General features: G+C 37.0%; 1 protein-coding gene across 15 annotated transcripts in view; it reads left to right on the forward strand.

The window, feature by feature from the left end:
* The window catches only part of LOC114464410 (inositol hexakisphosphate and diphosphoinositol-pentakisphosphate kinase 2-like), a 76,970-nt gene extending 54,635 nt beyond the window's left edge, over positions 1-22,335 (forward strand). For 4 of the 15 annotated variants that reach the window (XM_028448540.1, XM_028448542.1, XM_028448541.1 and 1 more), the window contains 6 exons: positions 4,442-4,588; positions 7,346-7,408; positions 9,765-9,950; positions 17,773-17,910; positions 18,816-18,929; positions 21,938-22,335. In XM_028448540.1, coding sequence (XP_028304341.1) covers positions 4,442-4,588; positions 7,346-7,408; positions 9,765-9,950; positions 17,773-17,910; positions 18,816-18,929; positions 21,938-22,029 — 740 coding nt within the window. In that variant the 3' untranslated portion in view covers positions 22,030-22,335. Of the gene's footprint in view, positions 1-4,441; positions 4,589-7,096; positions 7,103-7,345; positions 7,409-9,764; positions 9,951-17,772; positions 17,911-18,815; positions 18,930-21,937 lie in introns of all 15 variants that reach the window. The other 11 variants (XM_028448547.1, XM_028448548.1, XM_028448555.1 and 8 more) reach the window with 8 other exon arrangements.
* Positions 22,336-25,217: the final 2,882 nt, after the last annotated feature.

Here is a 25,217-nt window from a genome sequence, read left to right on the forward strand (position 1 = left end):
GGTGACTCAGTTTCTTCACCTGCTGTGAGGAATTCACTAAGATTGGTGGAGACCGCGTTTTGTACGTGTTATGTTGAACATGGAGCGTGAAGGAGAGCTGAGTGCGCGGAAGTGAAAAATGATATGTAAAGCAGCAGGAGATGGTAGTAGAGGAAGCTAATAAAAAAAAATTATGAATTACAGCAAAGACATAGATAGATAGATTATTTATTCATCCCGCAGTGGGGAAATGTGCATGGATGTGTGTGCGTGCCTATGAGTAGAGTCTGACAGGTGACCGGGACAGGTAGTGAGCTTATGTATATAGTGCAGCCAGATAATAAAGTGCAGCTCTACAACAACAAAACGGCCTGTTCTTCCTACGTGGTACCATCTTTAACAAGCGTACGGGAGTGGTCCCCAGAGTAGAAGCAGCCTCCGGCCATGGAGAGTGCGGATCTCCGCTGTGCCCCCCCAGCCACTGTGGGTAGACAAAACACGTTCTTAAAATTGTGAATTAATTCATCCCAAATATATTAACACAAGGTCTGAAAAGGCCATCCCTCGGCCGTCGTTCCTCTCCCCTGCCCCGTCTCCTCACAAATATCACTGCGTGAAAAGCTTTGACAGTTACCACCATGTTGTGGGCCGCGCTAAATTTATACGGAAAAACAGAGGCAGCAATGAAGTCCAGCTTTGATTAATTGCATTGCTTCCCCTGCATTCATTTATTTGCATGTCATCCTCCCATTTTTTGCTCGTCTTGTGAGCTCCGCCTACTATACGTAGTCATCAGAGGGAAACCTGCTAAATAGTTTGAGAGCGCATTGTTTCGCGCAGCAGCCGCGCACTCCTGATTCTCTAGGGTTTGTACGGCTTATTAGTGCGTGGAGTGATGTTTACAGACCTTTTAATACCCCTAACCTTTAGTGAATCCGCCCCCATGAGTGTCCCTTTGTCCTACTACGTGCTGGTTTTTCATCTCTCTCCTGTCTCTCTTTATCATTTACCACCACCTCTTCTTTCCAATGCTTTCATAACGTCAGGCTTATCTTGGGCATGATCAGACTTTAAACGATGTAGGCGAGAGGTCAGCAGAGAGAAGCCAAGCTCTGGTCTGACTACAGGAGAATTAGTTGAACACATCCTGTAGATGTTTTCATAACTCAGGAGGTGAGATTATCTTTTCCTATAGTCCAAGCTTGTTAGACTAATATCAGTTTGACCAAATATCTGGTTTGGTAAAACTGCAAGAATAATGAACATGTTTGATGCTACGTATCGGTATATGCTACACATAAAACTTTATGCCTCTTTTTTTAATGCAGTTATATTTTAACCAACTTTTTCCTGTTAATAGATCAAGAAAATTCACACTTTGTTTTTTTGTGATCGAAAATGTAATTAAATTCTTAATTTATAATCTTAATTTAATCCAGTGAGTGCATTAGTAGAATATAATCAGTTACACTAACCTGTAAACAATCAAAAATCGCCCACTATATTTGAATAATTACATCAACCAGGTTTAGCATTAGTGTTTCTTTTTTTTCCTTTTTTTAGTTTATTGTATTTTGTATTTCTTTTTCATGTATGGTAAGACTCTGAAAAGCTTTTTTTCATCAATTTTTAAAACTAGAAATAATGAAATAGATTGTCGTTGTCATTGAAGATGATGCTGTTCATACATAGAGTGAGGGAGATGGGAAAACTCTAGTGTTAATAGGACGACACTTATTAGCATTAAAGTCTGCAAAAAAAACGTCTGCGTATGAAGACAGAGAAACATCAATTTTACTTACCTGAGCAGTCTAAGGCAGGGGTTCTCAAACTTTGGGTAAGGACCCCATTTGGTGTCGCAAGACACTAGGAGCGGGTCGCCAGATTGCTTCAAAAAACTAAATGTTTTTTGAACAATTTGAGCCTTTTTTGCTTATTTTTTTACCCTTTTTCTGCAACTACAAACTCGTCATATTTAACTTATTTTCAGCACTTTTTCTTGCCATATTTTTGCTCATTTTAGCTATATTACTCCATTACTGCCACTTCTCCATCAAATTTCAATGCCTTTTCTGCATTTACAGCACTTTTAAATCCTTTCCACTTAATGTCTCATATATTGATCTATTATTGTCTTTTTTTAACCTCTTTTCACCATATTTCATGCTTATTTTTCCAGTTTAACTATTTGTCGTGCCCATTTTTTGCCAGTTTAAACTAATAGTTCCAATATTGACCCTTTTTACCATTTTTCTGTCCATTTTTATCTGCTCTAATTTGCAACTTTTAACCAGTTTCTGTGGTTTTTAAAATCCATATTTACCACTTTTAACCACTTTTTGTTTTGGAATAAAACCAGGATTTCCATCTTTAAGATGACTATAATAGTAGTAAACATACCTGGATAACAGTGGATATTATTCAGATGAATAAATAAATGTGGTTATCACAGATTCATAGAAAAATAAACCATCATTTTACTGACTTTATGGATGGACCCCAAAAATCTCTCCCCTTTATTACCCCTTATAGATGGTCCTGTCTTCACATGACTGTTCTTCAATGTTCATGTCTGTGTTCAACCACCTTCAGCAACAGTGGGGGTCCCCGCTCTCTGGGACCTTTATTTTGGGGGTCACGGGCTGAAAAGTTTGAGAACCACTGGTTTAAGGGACTGCGTACATGTATTAATAATGATGAAGTGGAAAGATATGAAACAATAATGGTTCTGAAAGACCAACCAGTCACTAGATCTCCAAATATGAATCAAATTAAGAATCTGCTGGACAAACATATCGACTTCATGCGTCAGATACCTCAGCACACCTTTAAAATGTCAAGTTAATGCTGATTTTGATTGGTTATGGCAGCAAAAGTAAACCTGATGTAAGTGTTAGGAGTAATCTTCATAGATGAAGTTTGGGGATCGCGTTTCTTTGCCCGTGTTGTGTTGATATTCAATGCCTAATTAGCACAAATGTGATAACAGCCGCGTGCTGCGTGTCCACATGACATCAAAGGGCGGCGGCTAAAGCCTGGGGATGGTCACAGACCAGTCTGTCACTGTGTGAAGTGTGAGACGTGTGGAGCTGCTGAGTGATCCACCGTCCTCCAGCAGCTCCAGTGACACTGACCGTAGCAGATGTCATTTCCAGCCTGTCAGCGAGCAGCTCCTAATGCTCTTTGTTCTGTTTTTAGAACAAAGAGCATTAGACGCACGGACCCTGTGGCCCACAATTCATTCAGGCTTAGAGGATTAAAGCAGTGACTAAAATGTGGAAACTTTAGTACCCCGCCTTTTGTTTGTTCTGTCCATCATCTGACACGTTATTCAACAACTCACAGTCTATGTTGAGTTTTCTATAACTTTCCATAATAACCAGTCAGAGACCAGTCACAGCCTTGTTTTTAACATGTTTAATAAGAAAACTGTTTTGTTTTACAAGCCATAACCAATAATACCCCCATACTATAATACCATAACTGAAATAACTTAACATAACAATGGCACAAAAGTAATTTTAAGGCAAGGCAAATTTAATTTATACTCACTGTGCTTTACATGATCAAAAAGTGCAGAAGAAAATATTCAACAGATTAAAAATCAATAAGAACGTTAAAATCAATAGTTAATAGAATTGTGATGTGAATTTATTACCTTATTCCTGGAGCTGCAACTATCTGGTTTGGTTTGTTTATATACACTTTAACCATCAGATAGTTGTTAAAACACTATGAAATTGCTTATATTCATTAAATAAACTGCATAACGTCTTTTTTTAGTATAATATGCAATGAAAATTCAAATATTTATTTCAAATTATTTCAGATAGCTTTAGCTGCTTTTATTAAATCACTTCTTGCTAACGTTTTTTCTTCTCACAGGAAGTTGTGGCCATTATTGAATCTACTGTAACACCTCAAGAAATAAATTGGATAAACAAAATATTTCCATCAAGTTTCCAGGGAAATATAATACATAGTAAAATGAATAAGGATCAACCAATTACAGTATTTTAGGTCATTATTATTAGTCATTATTCAGTCATTTTAATATTTTTTATAGTTTCTGTCTCCAACATACCATAATGCTTTTGTTGGACCTCTTTTTCCAATTCATCAGAGCTAGTAAATGCTCATTAGGTTGCTTGAATTAACGACAATTTTGTTATTTTTATGTGCTATTAGTGCTGTTTAATGTACCTCAGACCATAATTAATTATCAATGTTATTATATTTCATAGTGTGGTTTACATATTGTATATTGGACTTAACAAATTCAGCCAAACTGAAGTTTTCCTCAGGTTTTTCTTTAGGTGTTTAAACTAAACGGCAGGTTGTGGGCAGCGGGGAGCTGTAACAGCACGGTGTGTCAAACATGGTTACCGTACTAACCCTTCACACTTCCACTTCACCCCGGCTCCTCCTCTTCCTCCTCCTCCTCCTCCTCCTCCTCACACAGGCTCACTCTGCTCTGGCCTCTTCAGTGCCTCTGCCCTGGGCGTGTCCTGTAGCGCCCCCAACCTGCGGGACTACGTTCGTACGCACCATCACCACCGAAAACCACCCCTGTCCCCGGGCAGCCTGCCATGCAAGATTGGCATGTTTGGTATGTGGCGCCTCGGGGTCTACTCTGTGCTCCTCAGACGGACACGTCTTCACCCCCCCTCTCCTTTTTTCTTCTGGAAAAGTTCTGCCTTTAAATCTTTCTGACGATATTTTAATCTCTGTAAATTTGACCTGTAACAGTTTTTAGGGAGAGATTTTCTTTAAATTTGAATCTAATCTCTTTTTTTTTTCTTTAAAGGATCCTCCACTGTTTTTATAAATATGGCCTAAAACCTTTGAAATGTCCTTATTAGAAGATCTATGTCTAACAAAACACATTATTTTGCACCATATTAATTTATTGGCTTTTAAAAATGAGACTACCGTCTCAGAGCCTGTGTGCCGCCATGTTGAAATGACGTCATTGATGACACAAATCGCCCCTTTAAGTCCATTGAGTCCTAAAGGAGGTGAAGCATTCAGGATCATTTAGCAGCTTTTTCAGTCAAAATAACAACTTGTGCTGCTTTAGGTTGCTTTAAAAATCAGTAAAAGTTTCTAAAAAAAGTCGATGTAATTCTCTTTTGTTTACCAAAACTTGATAAACAAAATCCGTGACCCAAAAAAATCTGTGGCCACAGGGGGCGACAGTTCCAAGTCTGCTGTTTCATAGACGGCATAAAGAAGAGAAGAAGAGCTCTGTGTTCATCTAAATACAGACAACCAGGATCCACTGCTGCTCATTAATGCTGACCCAAGTAAAATCTGTCTGATGCAAAGAACTGGCGTTCAGTCAGAAATGGTTGAAGGTTTGGTTTAATAGTTAAAATCTGGATTTTTTGCTTTTCTTCTCTTCTACGAAACAGCAGAGGTAGAACTGTCACCCCCTGCGGTCACAGAATTTTTCAGGTCACGGATTTTGTTTATCAAATTTCGATAAACAAAAGAGGTTTATATTGACTTTTTTTTTTTTAACTTTTACTGATTTTTAGAGCAACCCAAAGCAGCAAAAAGTTATTATTTTGACCTAAAAAGCTGCTAAATGATCCTGAATGCTTCACCTCCTATAGAACTCAATGGACTGATAAGAGGCGACTGGTGTCATCAATGACGTCATTTCAACATGGCGGCACACAGGCTATCAAACAGTAAACTAGTACCATTTTTAAAAGTTAATAAAACAAATATGGTGCAAAATATTGTGTTTTATTAGACATAGATCTTCTAATAAAGACATTTCAAAGGTTTTAGGCCATTTTTATAAAAACATGGAGGATCCCTTTAATCTGCACTCCAGACCAAATCTTTCTATTGGTCAATCCTTTCCAATGATTTCACGTCACAATGTGAATGTTGGCAGCTCTAAATTGACCACAGAGTGATTGTGTGTAATGAAAGCCGAGCATGCAGCTTTACATCAGCCACGACGTCGGCATGGACGTTCACCAATCACAGCACCGTCTGCTTGGGTTTAAAGTGTTTGACTCTGTGCATGTTGTGTTGCGGCACGTTCTACTTCAACCTCTCAGGCTGTTTCACAATCCACTATAAGGCAGTTTGGGTATTTCTCACAATTAACGGCCAACCGGTTTTTAAACATCTCCAACGATTCGCCTCACGTGGATTTCCTCTCTGTGCTTTTAAGATGTTTCCAAAGTTAGCAGATATCTACTTCCCCCATAACATGACAGAATAACTACAGCTAGCTGATGAATGGCACAAATAAGATATCCAGTCAATCGCCCTAGTTGTAGTTTATCTCGTATATGCACAGGGCTGGACTGGGACTAAAATTCAGCCCTAGCATTTTCTAACAGATGAGGAATCACAGTTAAACTGTCAAGTTCAACTTAATTTTTGTGCTGTTCTTGACTTTAAAATATGTGTTTTACTGGACTTCACTCAAAGAACCAAACCTTCAGTTTCTTCCTTCATTTTATTCAAAGCATTATTTGTATGTAGGCACATCAGCGTAGGTGAAAAACCTCAAAAGGAAAATACACAGTACAAGAACAATCGATCATTGAAATGAAATTTTGCCTGGAAACTTAAACCATTTTAAAATATTACATTTTACTTTTTAAATCAGTACTATTATTTTTCTTAACAAGGTTTTCCTCTTCCAATCTTAATCGGTTACATAAAATTGTTTTATTTTTCATTTTTATTTTATCTTTTTCACAATTAGTTTATTTAATTTTTCATTAATAGGGTGAACAACAACAAACAGAAAAATTCACAAAAACCCTTCCTCAGCAAGACAAGATTATCGGCAAAAAGTAATAAAAATAATAATAATGATACATTAAATTATTGGTATTTTACTTGCATTTTGACAACAAAATCTTTACAGTATTTGTGTGTAGTATTTATTTGTTCAGTCTTAACAAAGAAACAAATCAAATATGATTATCATTCTTTTTACCTGTACTCATTTTTAACAAGAGAGAGAAAAATTCGATTAATTTGGTAAATGAATCTGTAATTAATACACCAAGTGATCAAAGTGAATATTCAACTCTAACGCCATCATTTTTGTTCTTGGTCGGTTCTCTTCGATTCCAAGCAGAAGAAGGTAAGTCCACCTCTGCTAAAGACTTGGCTTTTATTTTGAAAGACAGAATCACCACCAAACTTCAATGTCTTCATTCATGTTCTCTCTTTACTTCTTTTTCTTCAAAGACCAAAGGCTGACCAATCAAAGTTTCCTTTATCTCCTCCACCTCATTTTTACACACACACACACACGCACACACACACACACAGCATCAAATGCCAACAGTCCCAGTAACTCCAGTTGATTTTCTTATCTCCTCAGAGCTGTTGTCTATGCCGCCAGTAAAGCGATTTTCTGTGTCGTTTGCCAGGCATCCGACTAACGGTATGTCCGCTTTTATTCACGTTTATTCTCCGACGTTTCCCACAGTTTCCCTGTGACCTTGCATGACCTTCTCCTGGGAATAAAACCATCTGTTTCCAGGTTATTGAGGGAGTTTGACATGTGGCTGCTTTTAATGACTTTAAATGGCACAAAATGTCTTTTTTCCTCACAGAGTTTTTTTTTTTGTGTCTTTTTCACCAAACACGTGTGTGTATTTGTTCTGCACTGTGTTGTTTTTTTTTTATTTATTTGGTTGTCACCTCTAACACCACCTGCTCCTCCTGCACATGTTTAATCTGCCACGGGGTGTTATGTGGAATATATATCATCTTCTTGGATATATTTCCATATGGAAATGATTTATTGCACACAGATTTAATTAAAAAAAAAATTACCTTTAATTTTACCATAAGCTTGAATTGGTGACTTCACATTGTAGATAAAGACTAAACCCTAGAGGACTGTTTTAACCAGTGTTTCAGGGTGAGGAGGTAATCCTGTACAACGCAGTTAGGACATTTTATACATTTTACCAACATAATAACACACGCATAAGTTCAGTGAAATCTGAAGACTATCATAAAACACCTATTAGGAATTTTTTATACTAGTTTCATGAAATTGTCCACTCCCGGAGGACTATTTTATGAAATCTTTTGTAAACGGTATCATTGCAGTCCAAAGAAATCCGACGTTGCACACCTTTAAACCAAGCAGCAGCCATGTTGAAAGTCTCAGGTCAGTCTGAACCTGATTCACAGAGATATTTGAGGAACACACACAGATGGACAGAGATTCCTTGCTTTTATAGATCTATAAGATGATTTCTTATGTATACTTTTTCATATCCTTTTATACTGCAAAGCGTCACAAAGAACCAGAGTTTTGGAATTAGATCCATACCTCTCTATCAGGACCCAAATCTTTGTATATGTATATATAAACATATCTATATGGCGTTACTCTTAAGTATAGATGTATAGTAATGTTATTTTTATTTAGTTGTATGCCCTAATGCTTTTATATCATGTTGCACCATTTCAACCACATGTTCCTAGCAAAATACATTTCTGTTGAAATAAGTTGAATCTAAAGCTATTTGAGATACTTGATGAAGTCGGTACTCTGGTAACACGCCCCACCCATTTAGCGTACTGCCGTGATTACTTACGCAAGCCCAGCTTCGACAAGAACACACTTTTTTACTTAGGGTAAAAACTGCAAAGATCCCTTATATAGGACGGTTAGAACAGTTTACTGCAGAACAACTCATTTTAACAGCTCAAAAAAACTGATAGGAAGAGTTAAATGGCGTCTCGGCTTTCCTTCAAGACGTAAGTGCTATTCACAAAAAGAGCTACGCAAGACCCGCGGCTGTCAATCATCGTCATATATGATGTCATATCCTGTTTCTCAACCTCAAATAACTTATTTAAAACAAAGTTCACAGAAAAATGAGCACTTGAACACAATGTAGGGTGATAATAACTAATGATCACAGCAGAGTTCAGGTTTCGACTTTACAGTTTGACCAACATCCCATCTGTTATCATTGAGGAGGCGGGGTTTATGACCTATACTGCAGCCAGTCAGCAGGGGGAGCTCTAAAAATAAAAGCTTCACTCCATCGGGGAGCTTGTCCCATCCGTTCTTTTTACATTCTATGGTCCAAACACTGTGCCCCATGGATCCATGGACCCCAGTTTGAGAATTTTTGTAAAATAGTTTTTTATGAACCTTTGTTACTGTCATACTTCAGCTTGTTTTGTTTAAGAATCATTTAAGAATAATTTATTCTAAAAGTTGTTGGTTCAATTCCCCACTGTGTGTGTGTGTGTTCTATTGGCTTTAAGACCCAGTCTGAAACCAGGACAATAAAATAAAGCATTCCCATCATATTTTATACTGTACACATTTCCATCTATAATTACAAACCTCTTCTGCTTGGACTGTTTATGAGGTGATTCTGTTTGTAGGTGATAACAATAGAATTGTCCATGTGTGTCACGTCTACTGTCGCTAAATGAGGCGTAAGTGATTGACGAAGCAGTTGACTGAAATCAAAACAACATTTTAAAAGTGTCTGACAGCATCACTAAACCTACGGACAGTTAGTCCGTCAGGAGTTTTTATCAGTCCCTGGAATGAGTGCCGCTGTTTGGAGAGAGTTTTAGCGTTTGTTCTGCAATAGTGAAGTCACGTCAGTGTCAGCTGTTTTATTTAACCTACATCATTGTTTTTGTGACTTAAACGGACATTTAGAAGTTAGTGCATGGTTTAGTGCTGACTCGGCTTCTGTCACAGGTCCAGCTTCTTGTTCTGGCCCACTGTACGTTCTCCTCTCCCCCTCCCTCAGAGCCCCCCACCGTACTCCCTGTGGTCCAGCTGCTGGGGGGACAGCTCGCCGAGCTGGCCCTGCTGGGTTGGGCCCCTCCGGCTGTGGACGGGGCCATGGCTCACCACCTTCACCACTGCCCCTACCACCACCGCCTCCTCAAGGCTTTGCTGATGTCTGGTCAGGAGCTCCCAGATTTCCTCCACGGTCAGCCTCAAACATGCCCCGTGTGTAGCCGTGTGTTGCCTCTGCACAGGCGGCCGTGCTTTGCTGCTGCTCCAGGTCACATGATACGATGGCCATGCTCCAGGTTTTTACTCTGCATGTTTGTGCAAAAATTACAGAAATGTACTATTTAGTGCTTAGGGGAGCATTAGAATCACCTGCAGTCATTTATTCAGGGTCCTCACGGTCATGAAATTCCTGGAAAAATGAAGGAATTTGAAAGTCTTACATAGTCATAGAACATTTCAGTGGTTCTCAAACGTACCCCTTTTCTCTTGTTCCTGAATCCAAGTTCCCTCCTTTGTCTGACAACATTTTACTCAGAATTCTGTGAAAAAACAACTATAGAACATAATGATGGAATGAACACATTTTAAAGAATCTTATTTTGTAACTAAGTGGAATTAAACAGTATTTAGTGCCTCCGAAATAGAAATATTTCTGGGGATGAACCGAAATGAAAGTTCTCGGCCGAAACCTAAAACCAAAAATGAGAAAACCGAAACACCGAAATAAATTATTAGTACCATTGCATGTATGGTGTAAGTGTGTACTAACCTCACTAAAATCAAGGAATTACAATTGTATCAATTAATATTAATGCTTCAAAGAATGTATCAATCATCCAGACTGGCGTGCGATGACCGCAGCGTTTGAAACAACCTGTTTTAATGAATAAAAGAACCGATAATGCACTTTTGGGACATTCTCGGCCGAAAATTTTCGGTGGTCGAATTTCACGAGTTATTATTTCTATATTTTTGCTTTTTTCCGCTCATCTCCTGCCACATCCCTTGTATTTTCAGTTAATATTGTAATCAAGTGATTATCATGATTATAATAATCACTTTTAACTAAAAATAAACATTATAAGACCCCATATTTTTAATGCTTTCATTTGTTAATTTTCCTCTCTCTCTCTTTCTCTCTCTGTCACGTACCCCCTGTTGTGCCATCGTATACCCCTAGGGGTACATGTACCCCCATTTGAGAATCACTGGAATATTTGAACTGTTTAGGAAACATTTTGGAAATATAGCCAATTTAGTTTTAGTGATTAAAACCCCAACGATGTTAAGCATTATCTCAAAGTGAAAGTGCTGCATACCGGCAGCATCATTGAGCGAGAATCACGAGATGTCACAAATTTGCGCAAATGCAAGGTTAAAAAAAAAAACAGGAAATGCATACATACGCAAAAAAAAAAGATTTTAGTGTTTCAGAACTAAGTCATGGAAATTTGGTAAAATATTTTGCAAAAGTTTAGAAAAATCATTGTGAAAAAAGTGTGGGAACCCCGTTTATTTCTGCATTAAATGAGCACGTCATTAGGTTTGAGGCTCATCTCAAAGTGGCTGTGACCGTGATATTATGACGAAAATTCAGTTTTGAGTAAAAATAAACAGGCCAAATTTTTTTTTAACTGAAAGAAACCCAATTTTTGGTTTTGGTTTGGATGCTTTAGTTTTGGTTAAAGCAACCTCAGAAAAAATAGTTCTGACTTGATAATAGCGGTTTGTAAATATTTCCATGGTGCAACAAGAAGACATAAAAGATGCTGTAACATCCAAAGTACAGTATGACTATTATATCAGTTACTAATGCAGTATAGCAACCCTTTGCTCCTAGCTATTAATGTAATCTTTGCGTATGTTTGTTGCTAGCTTGTTAGCTCTTTAGCTGTCAGGTGTTGACGTGGTCTAAATGCTGGACTTGATTTCTTTGCAGCATGTGAATCTTTTTCAAGCTGCAACATGGCATGTTTACACTCAGAAATACATGCATTTGTCTGTACTTAGTAATTTTGCTAATAACTTCAAATTGGGACGTGTGGAAACTTTAAGTAGGAGTGAATCTTTAAAATCTCAAAGTCTGCATTGTCCACGGCCCTCTACACTTAATTGAAAAATAAAAATAAACCTAATATTATCCTGAATGTCTTGTTTAATTAAACAAAAAAAAAAACTTGTACATTAAGGTTTTGTTTATTCAAACAAGGTCTTTTAGGAGAAACCTTGTCTGAATAAACAAAACCAAAGACCAAATGAACTTAGTGGAATTATTTAAAAATATATATATTTTCCTCGGCAACATTTTAGAACCAAATGAATCATTTTAATGAACCGTGATTTGTTTATTTATTTTTTGTTTTGTTTTTTAACACTTCTAAATTCATAAATGGTCTAAAAGTGCTTTTGATTGTACTGAGTTATTGAAATACAAAATCTGGATCAATTCAGTCAATAGAGTATCTGGTACTAGCTTACACTTTTTTATGTCACAATAATTTGGAGAATTTACCTCATATTTTCTAATCACAGACTGACTCAATGTTTTGAGCTGTGAGCTTTTTTTTAAACTAAAAAAGTTCTTAAAGAATGGATCATTTCTGTCAAATGAATAATAAGTATCTGCATCTAGTCCTCTGCATCACCAAAAAAATCTTAGTTTGATCCTAAAATGTAAATGTTAAAGTTCCAGGAAATCTCCACTAGGGTTCACTGTTGTCAAAAAAAAAAACAAACTTTTTCCAGCACTCATTAAGATCAGCCTTTTTACAAGTAAACTGCATTCTTTCTCTCACATATTTAAACTGTTGACATTCACTGTCCCTGATTATTCATACATACATATATACTGTACATGCTTTACATAGATTAATTTGTGCTACTTGTTTTTATTTTATCATTTAGTTTTTTTTCATCACACCAGCTCTTGTGAGACCTTTCCATTCACTAAACCCTAGGTTCCCAAAGTGGGGTACGTGTACCCCCAGGGGTTCACGATGGCACTACATACATACTACATAAAGTGTCAGTCTTGGTCCCTCCCCAGGCGTGAGATGACCGAAAATGATCAGAACTATAGAATTAAATCTATTCAGGAGCTACTAAATCAGTGTTTTTCAACCTTGGGGTTGGGACCCCATGTGGGGTCATCTGGAGTTTAAATAGGATTGCCTGAAATTTCTGAAAAACTTAAATAGATTTTTGCATTTTTTAAGTATTATTCTTTAAAATAAAAATAAAACACAATTTTAAATGACTGTATTTCTATTCTTTTACTTTGTAAAATATAAATATAGTAAAAAGATTTTTTTTAAAAAAATCTGAGTTCAAACATGATGAAAAAGTTCTGAGTTGGCAGAAATTCTTGATATCAAAATAGGGTCACGATTCAAAAACGGCTGTGAACCACTGCACTAAATACTGTTTCTTTACAGTTATTTACAATATGAGATTCTTTAAAATGTGTGTTTTCACTTATTCATTCCATTTTTATGATGTTTTTAAATAGTTTTCTAAGCTAAATGTTGTAGTCGGACATAAGGGGGGTACATGGATTCTGAAATAAGATGGTTCTTTAATCTTTATCTTGCTTTTTGGTTTGTTTTTTTAACCAGTTTTGAGCTTTAAATGGCTTTATCATTTTTTGATATGGACTGTTTTCATGGTAGAGATGCTGCTGATGCAGTATGATTATTGAGTATTGTATTGTCTTGTTATCTAAAGGCATAACTCTGACCTTTACGTTACAGTCAGTCCTCACTTTCCGAGCAGATTTTTTCTGTTAAGACTCGATCGCGTCGTACACAGACGTTTCGTATAATTCATCACACTGATCCATGGGTTTGTTCCAGTGTAATAATTAATAATTCATGCTAGTTTAGTTACAGCCAATGTTGATTTGATGACAAAGGTTATCCCCAAGTTGTTCCCCCAAAGTTGGAAACATAACTTTGTCTGTAGTGTGCTTGTGAAGACTGTTTAAATTGATCAGGACTGTAAAGACATTACATTGTCGCCGGTACGTCTTCATTCTGTCTCTGCTGCCTTAGAAACAGAACTCCTTTTCTTATTTGAGCGACTGTTGAAAGATGGTCACATTTTCTCACTCATAATTGGCTGCTGCCGTCACAATGTGTGGAGAAAAGGCTGATGTTGGGAAGTGTGAGTGCTCTGTTTCTGTGACGGCAGCAGACAGGACTGTTATTGCACAGAGATGGAGACCATAAAATCTGTCTTTGTCAAATCCATGCCTTCACACTCCTGCATGTCCTGAAGGCTTCTCTCATTCCTTCGTTTGCGTCCGTTGTGTTTTCTTTTCTGCATACGTGGTGTGAGCTGAATGTAATGTTTGTGGAGATAAAACAGGAGGAAAGAGGACGGCTGTAGAACGAATGCAGAATGAAAGGAAAGAAGGTGAATGCCTTGTTGTCAGAGCAGTTTTTTACACTAAGCTAGGAATGGATTTCCTCCAAAAACATTTTTTTGGTCTTATTTGAAATTGGCCTTTTGGGATTAAAACCTTAGCGACAAAGCCATAGAGCAGACATTCCAAGGGCCACATGTGCCCCTCAGTCTATTTTTTTGTGGCCCCCAAAGCAAATCTCCAAAAGTTGTATTTCAAGAAGTTGGAAGGAATATGAAGCCCAACATAATACACAAAAAAACACTTCCAAAACACACAGATGGGCAGCAAAATACACAAAATGACTCATACGTCATAAAATGACAACAAAGACGAACACAACAACCACTTAAACAAAAACACACAAAACTACACTTTACAGAATAGCTCCAAAGACACACAGGCTGTTAACAAAACTACACAAAATGACAAGAAAATACAGAAAGTGACCCCAAAAATGCACAAATCAACAACAAAAATGCAGAAATTGACAGGTAAAATACACAAAATTAAAACAAGAACACAAAAACACACATAATGACCCCTAAAACACACAAAATGACTAAAAACAGAGAAAACCTCAAAGACAAAACCCTTTTTCCTCATGTTAATGCTTCGATTGGTCATTTTTCTAAATGCTGACATGAATGTTGGTTACGTGACCCTCGCTGTCGATAGGTTTGTCCGTCCCTGCCACAGAGTCCTTATTTATATATGAAATAACTGATATTTTAAAGCATCACCATATGTCAGTTAATTGGCTTTTTTTCTCTTTAGTTTAAGTTTTTAAAGTACAAATTATTTTTTATTTTTACCTCATTTTTTCTTGAATTCCCAGAGAGACATAAACAAAGAGAAACTTGACTAATTAGCACTGTGGGAAATTATGACTGCTTTAAATCCTTTTGGGAGAAATGAAAGTTCTGTCTCTTGTGGCACAATATTTGATGAGCAGTGAATACTGAATAAAAATAATGGCAGTTTGTTGAAGCGTGCACGCTGAGATAATAGGTGAAGCTCAAGCCTTGCTTTAGGTATTCAGCACAGGTCATGTATATTTATAAATACATTTTTTTTCTTTACTCTCTGTTTTGTATCACTTATCTTGTAGTTTGGCAAACGTCATCTTACAAAGGATCTTCACAAAGCTAGAAACAACTCTTTACTGTCAATGATTCTAAACTACCGGCATTGATAATGATAACTGATAATGATAATTGATCAGCACGTTATAGTTATTAGTTAATCCAGTATTTAGTGTTGTATATAAGCTGCCACTTCCTTACACAAAGCTTCACACTTTGTCACAATCAAGTGATCAACGTATAAGGTGATACATTTTTTTATCAGAAAAAGACATAAAGCTTTTTTTATCGACCGTTCTGTACGTACGACCATTTACGCATAAGCTTCGCCATTTATCAATTTAGACGTGAACGTACTTTACGATCAAATGAGTGTTTGGTTGTTTTGGTACAGTACAGAAAAATAAATAATTATTAAACAAACCTCAGCTGTCATTTAAGCATAAGCAGAACACATATTCAGAACAGATCAAAACGATTAAAAAACAAATTAAACAAAACAATTTTTCGGATCCTACTTTTTGGGTTTTTATTCACAAAATACCCGTTAACGCCACTAGCTAATTTGTAGGTTCAGCACCGTTCAGCGCTGCGGTATACCCCAGAGAAAGTGTGCTACATTATTTTTTTGCACAACATTCATCGGTAAAAGAAGCAGCGCGAGAAACCAAAGTGCAGGAACCGTGTTCAGCGCAAGAAACAGAACCTCATTCATCACTTTTAAAATGTTAAGTATAGTTTAAACTTTTGCAAATGCGCTGCAGTATTTAATCAGTAATGTGATGAAGTTGAATTTGTTAAGTTAGTTACTAAGAATTTTATTCAAACCTCAGCCAGAGTCCATTCAGTAAGTCAAGCTTACGTCACAGATGACGTTAGCTGTAGTAAATTAACGGGCGCCATCTTAAAATGGAGGAAAACAACTCGTTCGCCTCCTGTTTTGTTGATGACAAAAACATCTTTATTTCAATACAGGAGTGATTTATATCCCGCTATGTCATATAACTATCAGAAACACTAGCAGAAAAGTCCAGGGGACGATATAAAGCAAAGTCTCAGCCAACGCGTAGATGTACAATCCAATTTCATATACCCACATCTTTACAATTACCTAATAAATGAACCCTCACAGTAAAAATCATCACATGCCATTAATCACAGTGTACTTTATAACGGAGCTACAACGGATATAAATACTGTACAACATATTGTTATCTAGATTGAAAACTAAAGCCACCGAGACGCCCCTAAAATCCACATTTCAGATCTTAACTGTTCACTTACTGGTTATGTAATGTAGACAGCACACGTAGGAACGGGACGTTTTTGGAGACTAGTTTTTACCCATCTGTCCTATGAAGGAAATCCAGTGTTTTATTTGTTTTTTTTCTTTTGGGAGGATATTAAAAATATATATCTAATATTTTTTACATTGGACAAACAGTCAAACACACAACAGCTCTTCATAATGGTGAAACCTTTTCTGTTACAACGGGAGTCAATACGTTGTTATTTTGGTTTTACCCCCAAACAAATCGACTGGCGTTGCTAGGCAAAAACGTCACAACTTACCCAGATGCCCGACTTCCCAAATTGTATTTATCAACATCCAATCATTCTTACGCTGGCATTGGTCAGATGTGAATGTTTCATAAACCACACGTGTGTCATACGACTAATTCTGCGCTCAAATCTGCATCGTGTTTTTGTTGGATTAATAAATGAGGGCCATAGTTTGGTCTCATAGATCAGATTCAGATCTGTGTAAACGTCAGAATAAATATCGGCCATTGTTTTTGTACCAATTTCCAGTTGATGAAAACGGCAGACGTGTTGGGAAGTCACTTTAGCAGTTTATGGAGGCAAACACGAGAAATCGCTGTAAGAACAGGACTCCACATCCCACATTGTAAAGCACAAAACTTTTCCAACAACATCAATAAGCAAGTGTTTACGGTGGAGGTTTAAACTAACTTTCGAGCGGCAATTTCAACCTTTTACATATTTTTCTTCATCAAATGATCTTTGATTTATTTATCTATGAGACATCAACTGTCTTTATCAGATAATAAATGATTGATTTCATCAGATTTAAGCAAATGCAATTCAGTTTATAGTTTGTTTTGCCCTTAAAATCTGATATTTTTTGTAAGATTTTTCCCTTTTTTATTGAATTAAACACAACCTCTTTAGGGTATTCACTTCATTTGTGTTTGCCAATCTCCCAAAGGACCAGAATGTTGTTGCCGTACTAACCATCAAAGATTATTGGCCGTTTTGCTTCCTTTCGGCCCGTGTGTTTTTGTGGCGTGTTCACTCCACCAGCTGCTGTGGCAGGTAAACAAGCTACTGGCTGCGTTTCTTACATCTGCCTGAGGGTTTGTATGGCTGCCTAACATAAAAAAACCGTCAGATCGCAACACGTCGTTAGCAGCCAACATGCACAGAGTGTCTCCTCCTCCTCCTGCATCTGTCAGAAAAGTGGCACGAGGTGTTTTGGTGTCTCACTGTCTCTCTGTGTGGTGCAGGATTTGAAGGCTGCTCCATGGTGCCGTCCATCTTTCCTTTGGAGACGCTGCATAACTTGCTCTCGCTCAAGCAGGTAGATGAGTTTCTCAACAGGGTGTGCGAGAGCAGCAGTGAGGGTCACGCTAAGACCATGAAAGGTATGAAAGGTAGGAGTTCACCTTTCTTTAACGCAGGGGTCACCAAACCTTCTGAAACTGTGAGCGATACAGGTTTGAAAAGAGCTTTTTAAATACTACAGTTTCACTTTAAATAGAGGCTAAGATAATACAGAAGGCTAGCTGTAACTTAGGAAATGTTTAAGTTTCAACAGCAACAACGCCTTATTTCTCCTAATTTATTCCATTGTTTCATTTTATACATTTCATAGAAAATCCCCATGTTGCTATTTTTCTAGCTACAAACAACTTTTAACTAATTGTGAAATGTTTATAATTTTATTTATATCATATTATTATATGTAACATACCACAACCCATACACCAATTCTGCAGCACTTGAATACATTTGTCACAATAAACATAAAGATAGCTAATGTAATACTAAAACTTTATAATAAATAGTAATGATAAACTTTATTTATATAGCACTAAAGTGTTTTCCAAAGGCAGCTAAACATTAGAAAATAAAAGATATAAAGTTTTGGTCAGAGATTAAAACAGTTTAAAAAACAGAAACATAAAAAGTTAGAAGTTACTAAAAAATTAGGGAAGACTCTCCGATAAGTGTTTTAAAAAGTGATTTAAAATATCAATATTAGTATATTTATGACATGCAGCAGTATTTAACTTTACTAAATATTAACTACATCTGTTGTCTGTATTTATCTTTGTGACTTTGAATCCTGGAAAGTAAATCAGATTTTCGATGGAGCTCATTGGTGTCTAGAGCTCCTGAGGGCCCCTCACATGGTCTATGAGGGCGACCTGTGTTGGTGACCCCTGCTTTAACGTCTGTTGTGTGCAGCTCTTGTCTGTGACACGATGGTTGGGTTTCTTTCTGTAAATACTCTGATGTGTTTGGATCATTCCATCTTTGCTCCCAGCGCTCGCTGGCTTGTTCAACTCTCAGAGCCAGACGTCGCTCTACAGCCCTCAGCAGCCTCTGTCCTCCTCTGGATCTGAAACGTCTTTCCAACCTTCTGGCCAGGCCCTGTGGCGTAAGTGGAAAACATTGTTACAAAGTAGAGTTTCTGCCACTTTGTTAAAAGCATTTTCTTATCCGCAAAACATCAACAACAGAAAAAATCAAATTTCTGGACTATTGAGAGCGCCTAAATATAAACCGCAGGTTGTTTATGTTGAAACGTAACATATTTACTCAGGCTTATGTGGATATTTGCAAGTTTAACGTAAGACAGTGTCTGTAGCTGCGTTTCCATTTCGGATTGTTGCAAAATAAAAGCGATATTTCTAAATGTCGACAAAGTATAATTGTGGTTGTTTTGGGAGGAGCCTCGTTACTCCCGTGAAACTACGCTGCAGAAAGATCCAAACCTCCTTATAACACTCTGTATTCCTTTGTTGTTTCACATCTAATGTGGCACTAATCATTTTAAAATATAATGCTAAGAAATGTCCCGGTCTCCTCTTCTGTTTACACGTACCGCGCCTTGTTTACTCGGAGAGAAGTGGTCATGGAGCCTCCGTCTTTCTGCAGCGAAGTCTCGCGGGATGAGATTTCACGGGAGTTACGAGGCTCCTCCCCAAAACAACGTTCAACTGAAACACGTTCAAAGCTTTGTCGACATTTAGAAATATCGCTAGAGTTGAACACTTTCTCAGCCTCATTTACATTGTCAATGTCATTTTTGTCTCAAAGTAAATTAACCCCTGAGCTTATGATTTTCTTCAACACGCACCAAAACCCATTGGTGATGATGGATTTATTAATCCTGCTCTACACTGTTAGGATTCCCTTAAGCATAAGTTGCCATTTTCTAGTTCGGGCCATTTTCTTAATTTCTTCCTTTTGAAAGTTTTTGTTGTTTTTTGTATTGAGTCGTTCTATACGCTGTCGTCTCCAATAGAGAGACCGTGCAGCGGCTCTATTTCCTTTTTCCACAGCCAGGTTGATCGCTTTCAACTTGAAATCGTATGCGTTTCTTCGTATCTTTGCTGTGATGAGGGTGTGTACATGACGCACTGATCAGATTGATACAGTGTGAGTTGGTTTGATTTAAAGCAGGGGTGTCAAACTCATTTTAGTTCAGGGACCAAATACGGGACCAGTTGGAGCTGAAGTGGGTCACAGATTTTAGTCGGGAAAAGAGCAAATTCAACAGTTCAACAAATAATAAGTGAGTATATCCATCCCTGCAGGATCTTCACTTAAATTTCCCTGATCTTTGGGAATTTGGGGAACATTTTGTGGAACAATTTGAGGAAAATTTAGAGTTTTTTCAACATTTTGAGATTAAAAATGACTGCTGTCATGTTTTATAAGAACTGGGAAACTGCAGCTCTGTCAATATTGTAGATTTTAATAGAATTTTTGTATTTGGAGCGGCTGCGATATCTACAACTACAATCATTCTTTCTCGTGGGGGCCGAATTTGATTCTCCCGGGCCTTGCGTTTGACACGTGATTTAAAGTGAACAGTTTCATTGAAAATCCAGTTTATAGTCAGAACAGACATTACCAGCAGCCGACTGGGCCACACTCGACATTTAGTGATTATCAAATTGTAATAAACACTTCTGTTCCAGCGTGGAGGTAACCTGGGTAAACTCATGGGCTAAAAAGATCAGCAGTTATTGAGCTCCATGTGCGTCACTGTGTGTCGTCAAACCTCAGTGTTTGTGTAAACACGCTCATAAAAAGCCACACGGCCGTCAGACGAGTTAAATACCAGGAGAATGTCAACGTGCGCTCGTGCACGCAGAGGGACCAGCACGAGGTACGACGGCTAAATAAAAGAGAACTCTGAAAGAACACCACGGCCTCGTTGGATGGCGTTGGATGTCCTCCTCGTCCTTGTTGTCACACTCTGTTTTTCTCCGTCTGCTCCTACTGATGCTAATGTTTTCTCATTATGTTTCTCAGTCTGCTGAGGTTTCTAAAATCATTATTTTATTGTTTATTTATTTCATAAAGGTGGATAAACAGCAACAATTACAGCCGTAATATTAATGGTATTTAAGGGATGGTGGGAAAAAGAAAACAATAATAATATAGTCACAACAGTAGTAATAATAATTCTTCTTTCTTTCTTACTATGAACTTTATATTTTGTTAAACGCACTGAGATGACTTTGTTGTAATTTGTGCTATATAAATAAAGTTGGATTGAATTAATAATAGTATTAATAATTACCCAAGTAATAATAACAATAGTGAGGCTGCGACGCATCCCCACTAATTAATAAAGATAATACAAAACAATTACATTATAATATTGATTGCTTATGTGTATATATATATATGTATATATATATAGTAATTGTGATTTAGATTTTTTTGTCACATTCTGTCTGCAGTCTTAATTTGAAAGGCATTTTTTCCATTAAATACTATATTTCCTTTACCATACTAAGGTCTAAACCATTAATTTTAATAAAAAAAAAACAATAAAAAAAGTAGTGATAAAAACTAAGTCATAATAGTAGTAATAATACTAATAATAACCACAGCAATGACCATAGTAATAAGTAAATTAAGATAATACCAAAAAAAACATTAAATATTCCTCAGGTAATTTCATAATAATGATTGCTTATATCAGTAAATACTTTTGTTTGATATTTTCTTCAAAAATGATTATTCATCGTTTAGATTTTTTTTGTCATATACTTCTGCTTGCAGTCTTAATTTGAAAGTCATTCTTTCCACTAAAATATTTCCTTTACCAATGAAAAGTGCTATATAAAATCCAGTGCATTATCATTATTATTATTGTTATTAAAGGTCTATACCATTCATTTTTAATTTTTGTTTGATTTGTGCAGTTTCTTTTAGAAATTACCTTCATAATAACAGTTTGCTGATTCGTCCTCTCGTTAGTTTCAAATAAACAGTTTCCTAAATATTAATATTTTAGGGCAGGAACAAAGTATATGTATAGACACAGTTAGAGATGTTTCTAAATGTGTGTAACTGAAAGTAGCCATTTGTGCTGATCAGGGAGGAAGAGGAAGCATCACTGACTCTTATTGTTTTTCTGTGAAGATGGCAGCATCCCCTCTAGCGCCGTGTCCAGCGCCGGCCCCTCCTCTCCCACCACAGACACCTCCGGGGTCAATTTCAGCTTCAGCGAGTAGGAATTGGATCAGGCGAGCTCACGGATCCTCTTCAGGATCGCTGTAAGGACCCCAGACGATCAGACTGAAAACACAACTGTTAGAATCTATAGATGAACTCCTGTGATGCAGCCCAGCTGTATCTCTGCACACCTTCACACGTATTAAGGAACTGAAGGAACGCTGAGCACGACTTTCATCATCTCCAAACTCAACGAGTCTGATCAGACATGGACCCACGACTTTAGTTTATTATATAAGCTGCCTCCCTCTACCTCTTCAACAAGTGCCTGCCCTCTGTCACACACACACACACACACACACACAGAGAACATGCAAATCCCACACAGAAAGACGTCTAAAGCACGACTGCTGAGGATAGAACCCCAAACCTTCTCACCTGGAGACGGTGAGTCCCTTCAAACATGTCAAACTTTTTGTTGTCTGGTGAAATGAAGCTGGTGCAGCTTTGTGTACATTCCCTTTGGTTCTGTTAAATGCAGTTAGCTTAGCACGTAGCAACCAGTCCCACATGTTTGGATAGCTTAGCGCATATTGACCAGTCCCATAAATGTGGGTTAGCTTAGCACGTAGCAACCAGTCCCACATGTTTGGATAGCTTAGCGCATATTGACCAGTCCCATAAATGTGGGTTAGCTTAGCTTGTAGCAACCAGTCCCACATGTTTGGGTTAGCGTAGCTTGTAGCAACCAGTCCCACATGTTTGGGTTAGCTTAGCTTGTAGCGACCAGTCCCACATGTTTGGGTTAGCTTAGCTTGTAGCGACCAGTCCCACATGTTTGGGTTAGCTTAGCTTGTAGCGACCAGTCCCACATGTTTGGGTTAGCTTAGCTTGTAGCGACCAGTCCCACATGTTTGGGTTAGCTTAGCTTGTAGCGACCAGTCCCACATGTTTGGGTTAGCTTAGCACGTAGCAACCAGTCCTACATGTTTGGGTTAGCTTAGCTTGTAACGACCAGTCCCACATGTTTGGGTTAGCGTAGCTTGTAGCAACCAGTCCCACATGTTTGGGTTAGCTTAGCTTGTAGCGACCAGTCTCACATGTTTGGGTTAGCTTAGCACGTAGCAACCAGTCCCACATGTTTGGGTTAGTGTAGCTTGTAGCAACCAGTCCCACATGTTTGTGTTAGCTTAGCTTGTAGCGACCAGTCCCACATGTTTGTGTTAGCTTATGCCACAAGTCAAACATGCTTTCTCCTCAGCTAAGACCTTTCTTTGTGGAGTTTGCATGTTCTCCCCATGCGGTCGTGGTTTCCCCACAGTCGTTCATCATACATGTATTTTTGGTTCATTAGAATCTGTGTAGAATTGAACACACTTGTATGAACTTCAATCAGCTGCTCAAAGGACAAGTTTTTCATGCTACTTGTAACGGGTGAAATAAAAGAGTCGATGATTAAATCGTGACCTTTAGAGGCAGAAAACTAGATTAGTTTAGATTTTATTTCTTTTTAAAAACAAAGAAACCAAACAATGAACATCAAAGGTCTGATGATCACAGAATTCTCATCCTCCGATTGGTCCTTTTCACTGCCTTTAAACAACTCTGTTTTTTTTTTTTCTTAAATGTGTTGTTCTGTCAAACATTGATTTCCTCTTTGCTGTAAAATGTAAACATGGCTGTTTATGTAAATGTAGCTTTAAATGAGATTCACAAAGTGAAATTGACCTTTTCATGTTTGTTCTCCATTTAAAGGGAAAAGCCACTTGATTAGCGTTCAGCTGCTCCAACAAGTTCTCAGGTACACATTTAGAGATTAAAGATAGTTTAAAAACGTACCTTTAAAGAGGTCAGTATTCACTATTCACTAATACTTTGACCAAAACTGATCAAATCCACCATTATTGTTTGTCCTGCTGCACCAAAGGATAAAAACCTGACAATGGGAAACGACTAAAGGGCACTGATTGTAAAGTTGTGCATGCTAAAATAAACGGCAAGTTTTTGCAACGTTCAGCAACAAACTGTTTAAAAAACGTATTAATGTGATAATTCTTTTCTCCTAAAAATATGTCAATGTTAAATCTAAATGTTAAATATTAAATATAAATGTCAAATCTAAATGTTAATTGTTGCTAAATATTTAGCTAATATGCAAATTCACCAGAATTACCAAAATAAAAGCTCATTCGGTTGAACTTGCATATCAGCTAAATATTTAGTTTCACCCTTGACATTTAGATTTAGATTTAATATTTAGACTCAGCATTTAGATTTAAGATTTACGTTTGACATTGACATATTTTTATGAGAAAAAGTATTGCTGTCAATCTTGTGAAAAGTAACATAAAAAAAAATCACATACATTTTTTTTAAATGTGGTTTGTTGCTAAATGTTGCATTTTGCTAAATACTTAGGTTCACCCATGAAATTTAGATTTAACATTTAGATTTAGGATTTACATTTAACCTTTAGATTTAGATTTAAGATTTAAATTTAAGATTTAGCATTTAGATTTAACAATTTCATTTAACATTTACATTTGACATATTTCTACAAGAAAAAATATCACAAATTTCACAGATATTGCTGTAAATCTGGTCAAAATTAACATAAAACAAAATTCACATACATTTTTTTTTTTTTTTTAAACGTGATTTGTTGCTAAATGTTGCAAAAATGTTCTGTTTATGTTTAGCATGCGCCCCTTTACAATCGGCGCCCCATTAATGACTGATTTCAATAAGATGAACAAAAGTGTCCTGAACCCTGTCTTTAGATTTAAATACAGTTGTTGTGTGAACTTAAGTTTAGCTTTTTAGTGTAATTGTGATTATTTAATATGCCGTCCAAAGAGAAGACGTCACTTTGATTGTGTAGCGTTTCTGTCCAGTGTGTGTTGGGCTGAGACGTTTTAGAGAAAATAATGATGAGAAATAAATAAATAAATACAACAATACAGATTTTTGTCTGCGTAGATAAACCACTGGTCGTCTATTTTACCTCACATTTGTCCTATTTCCGTCGTTCGTCTTCCTAAGTTTTCTTGCTCTTTATTTTCCGTCCTTATCTGATAGATTTTATTTTATTATTATTTTTATGCCTTATTGTGATTTCTTCTTTTGTTCTTCCCGTCGTGTCTTTTGTCCCTTTTGATGTTTTCTTTTCATCTTGTGTTTCATCTCATTTTTCTCATTTGTTTTTTCTTATTACCTTCATTTTGTTTCCCTCGCTACGTTTCAAAAT

This window comes from Gouania willdenowi, chromosome 6 (assembly GCF_900634775.1).
Source record: "Gouania willdenowi chromosome 6, fGouWil2.1, whole genome shotgun sequence".
Lineage (NCBI taxonomy): Eukaryota > Metazoa > Chordata > Actinopteri > Blenniiformes > Gobiesocidae > Gouania > Gouania willdenowi.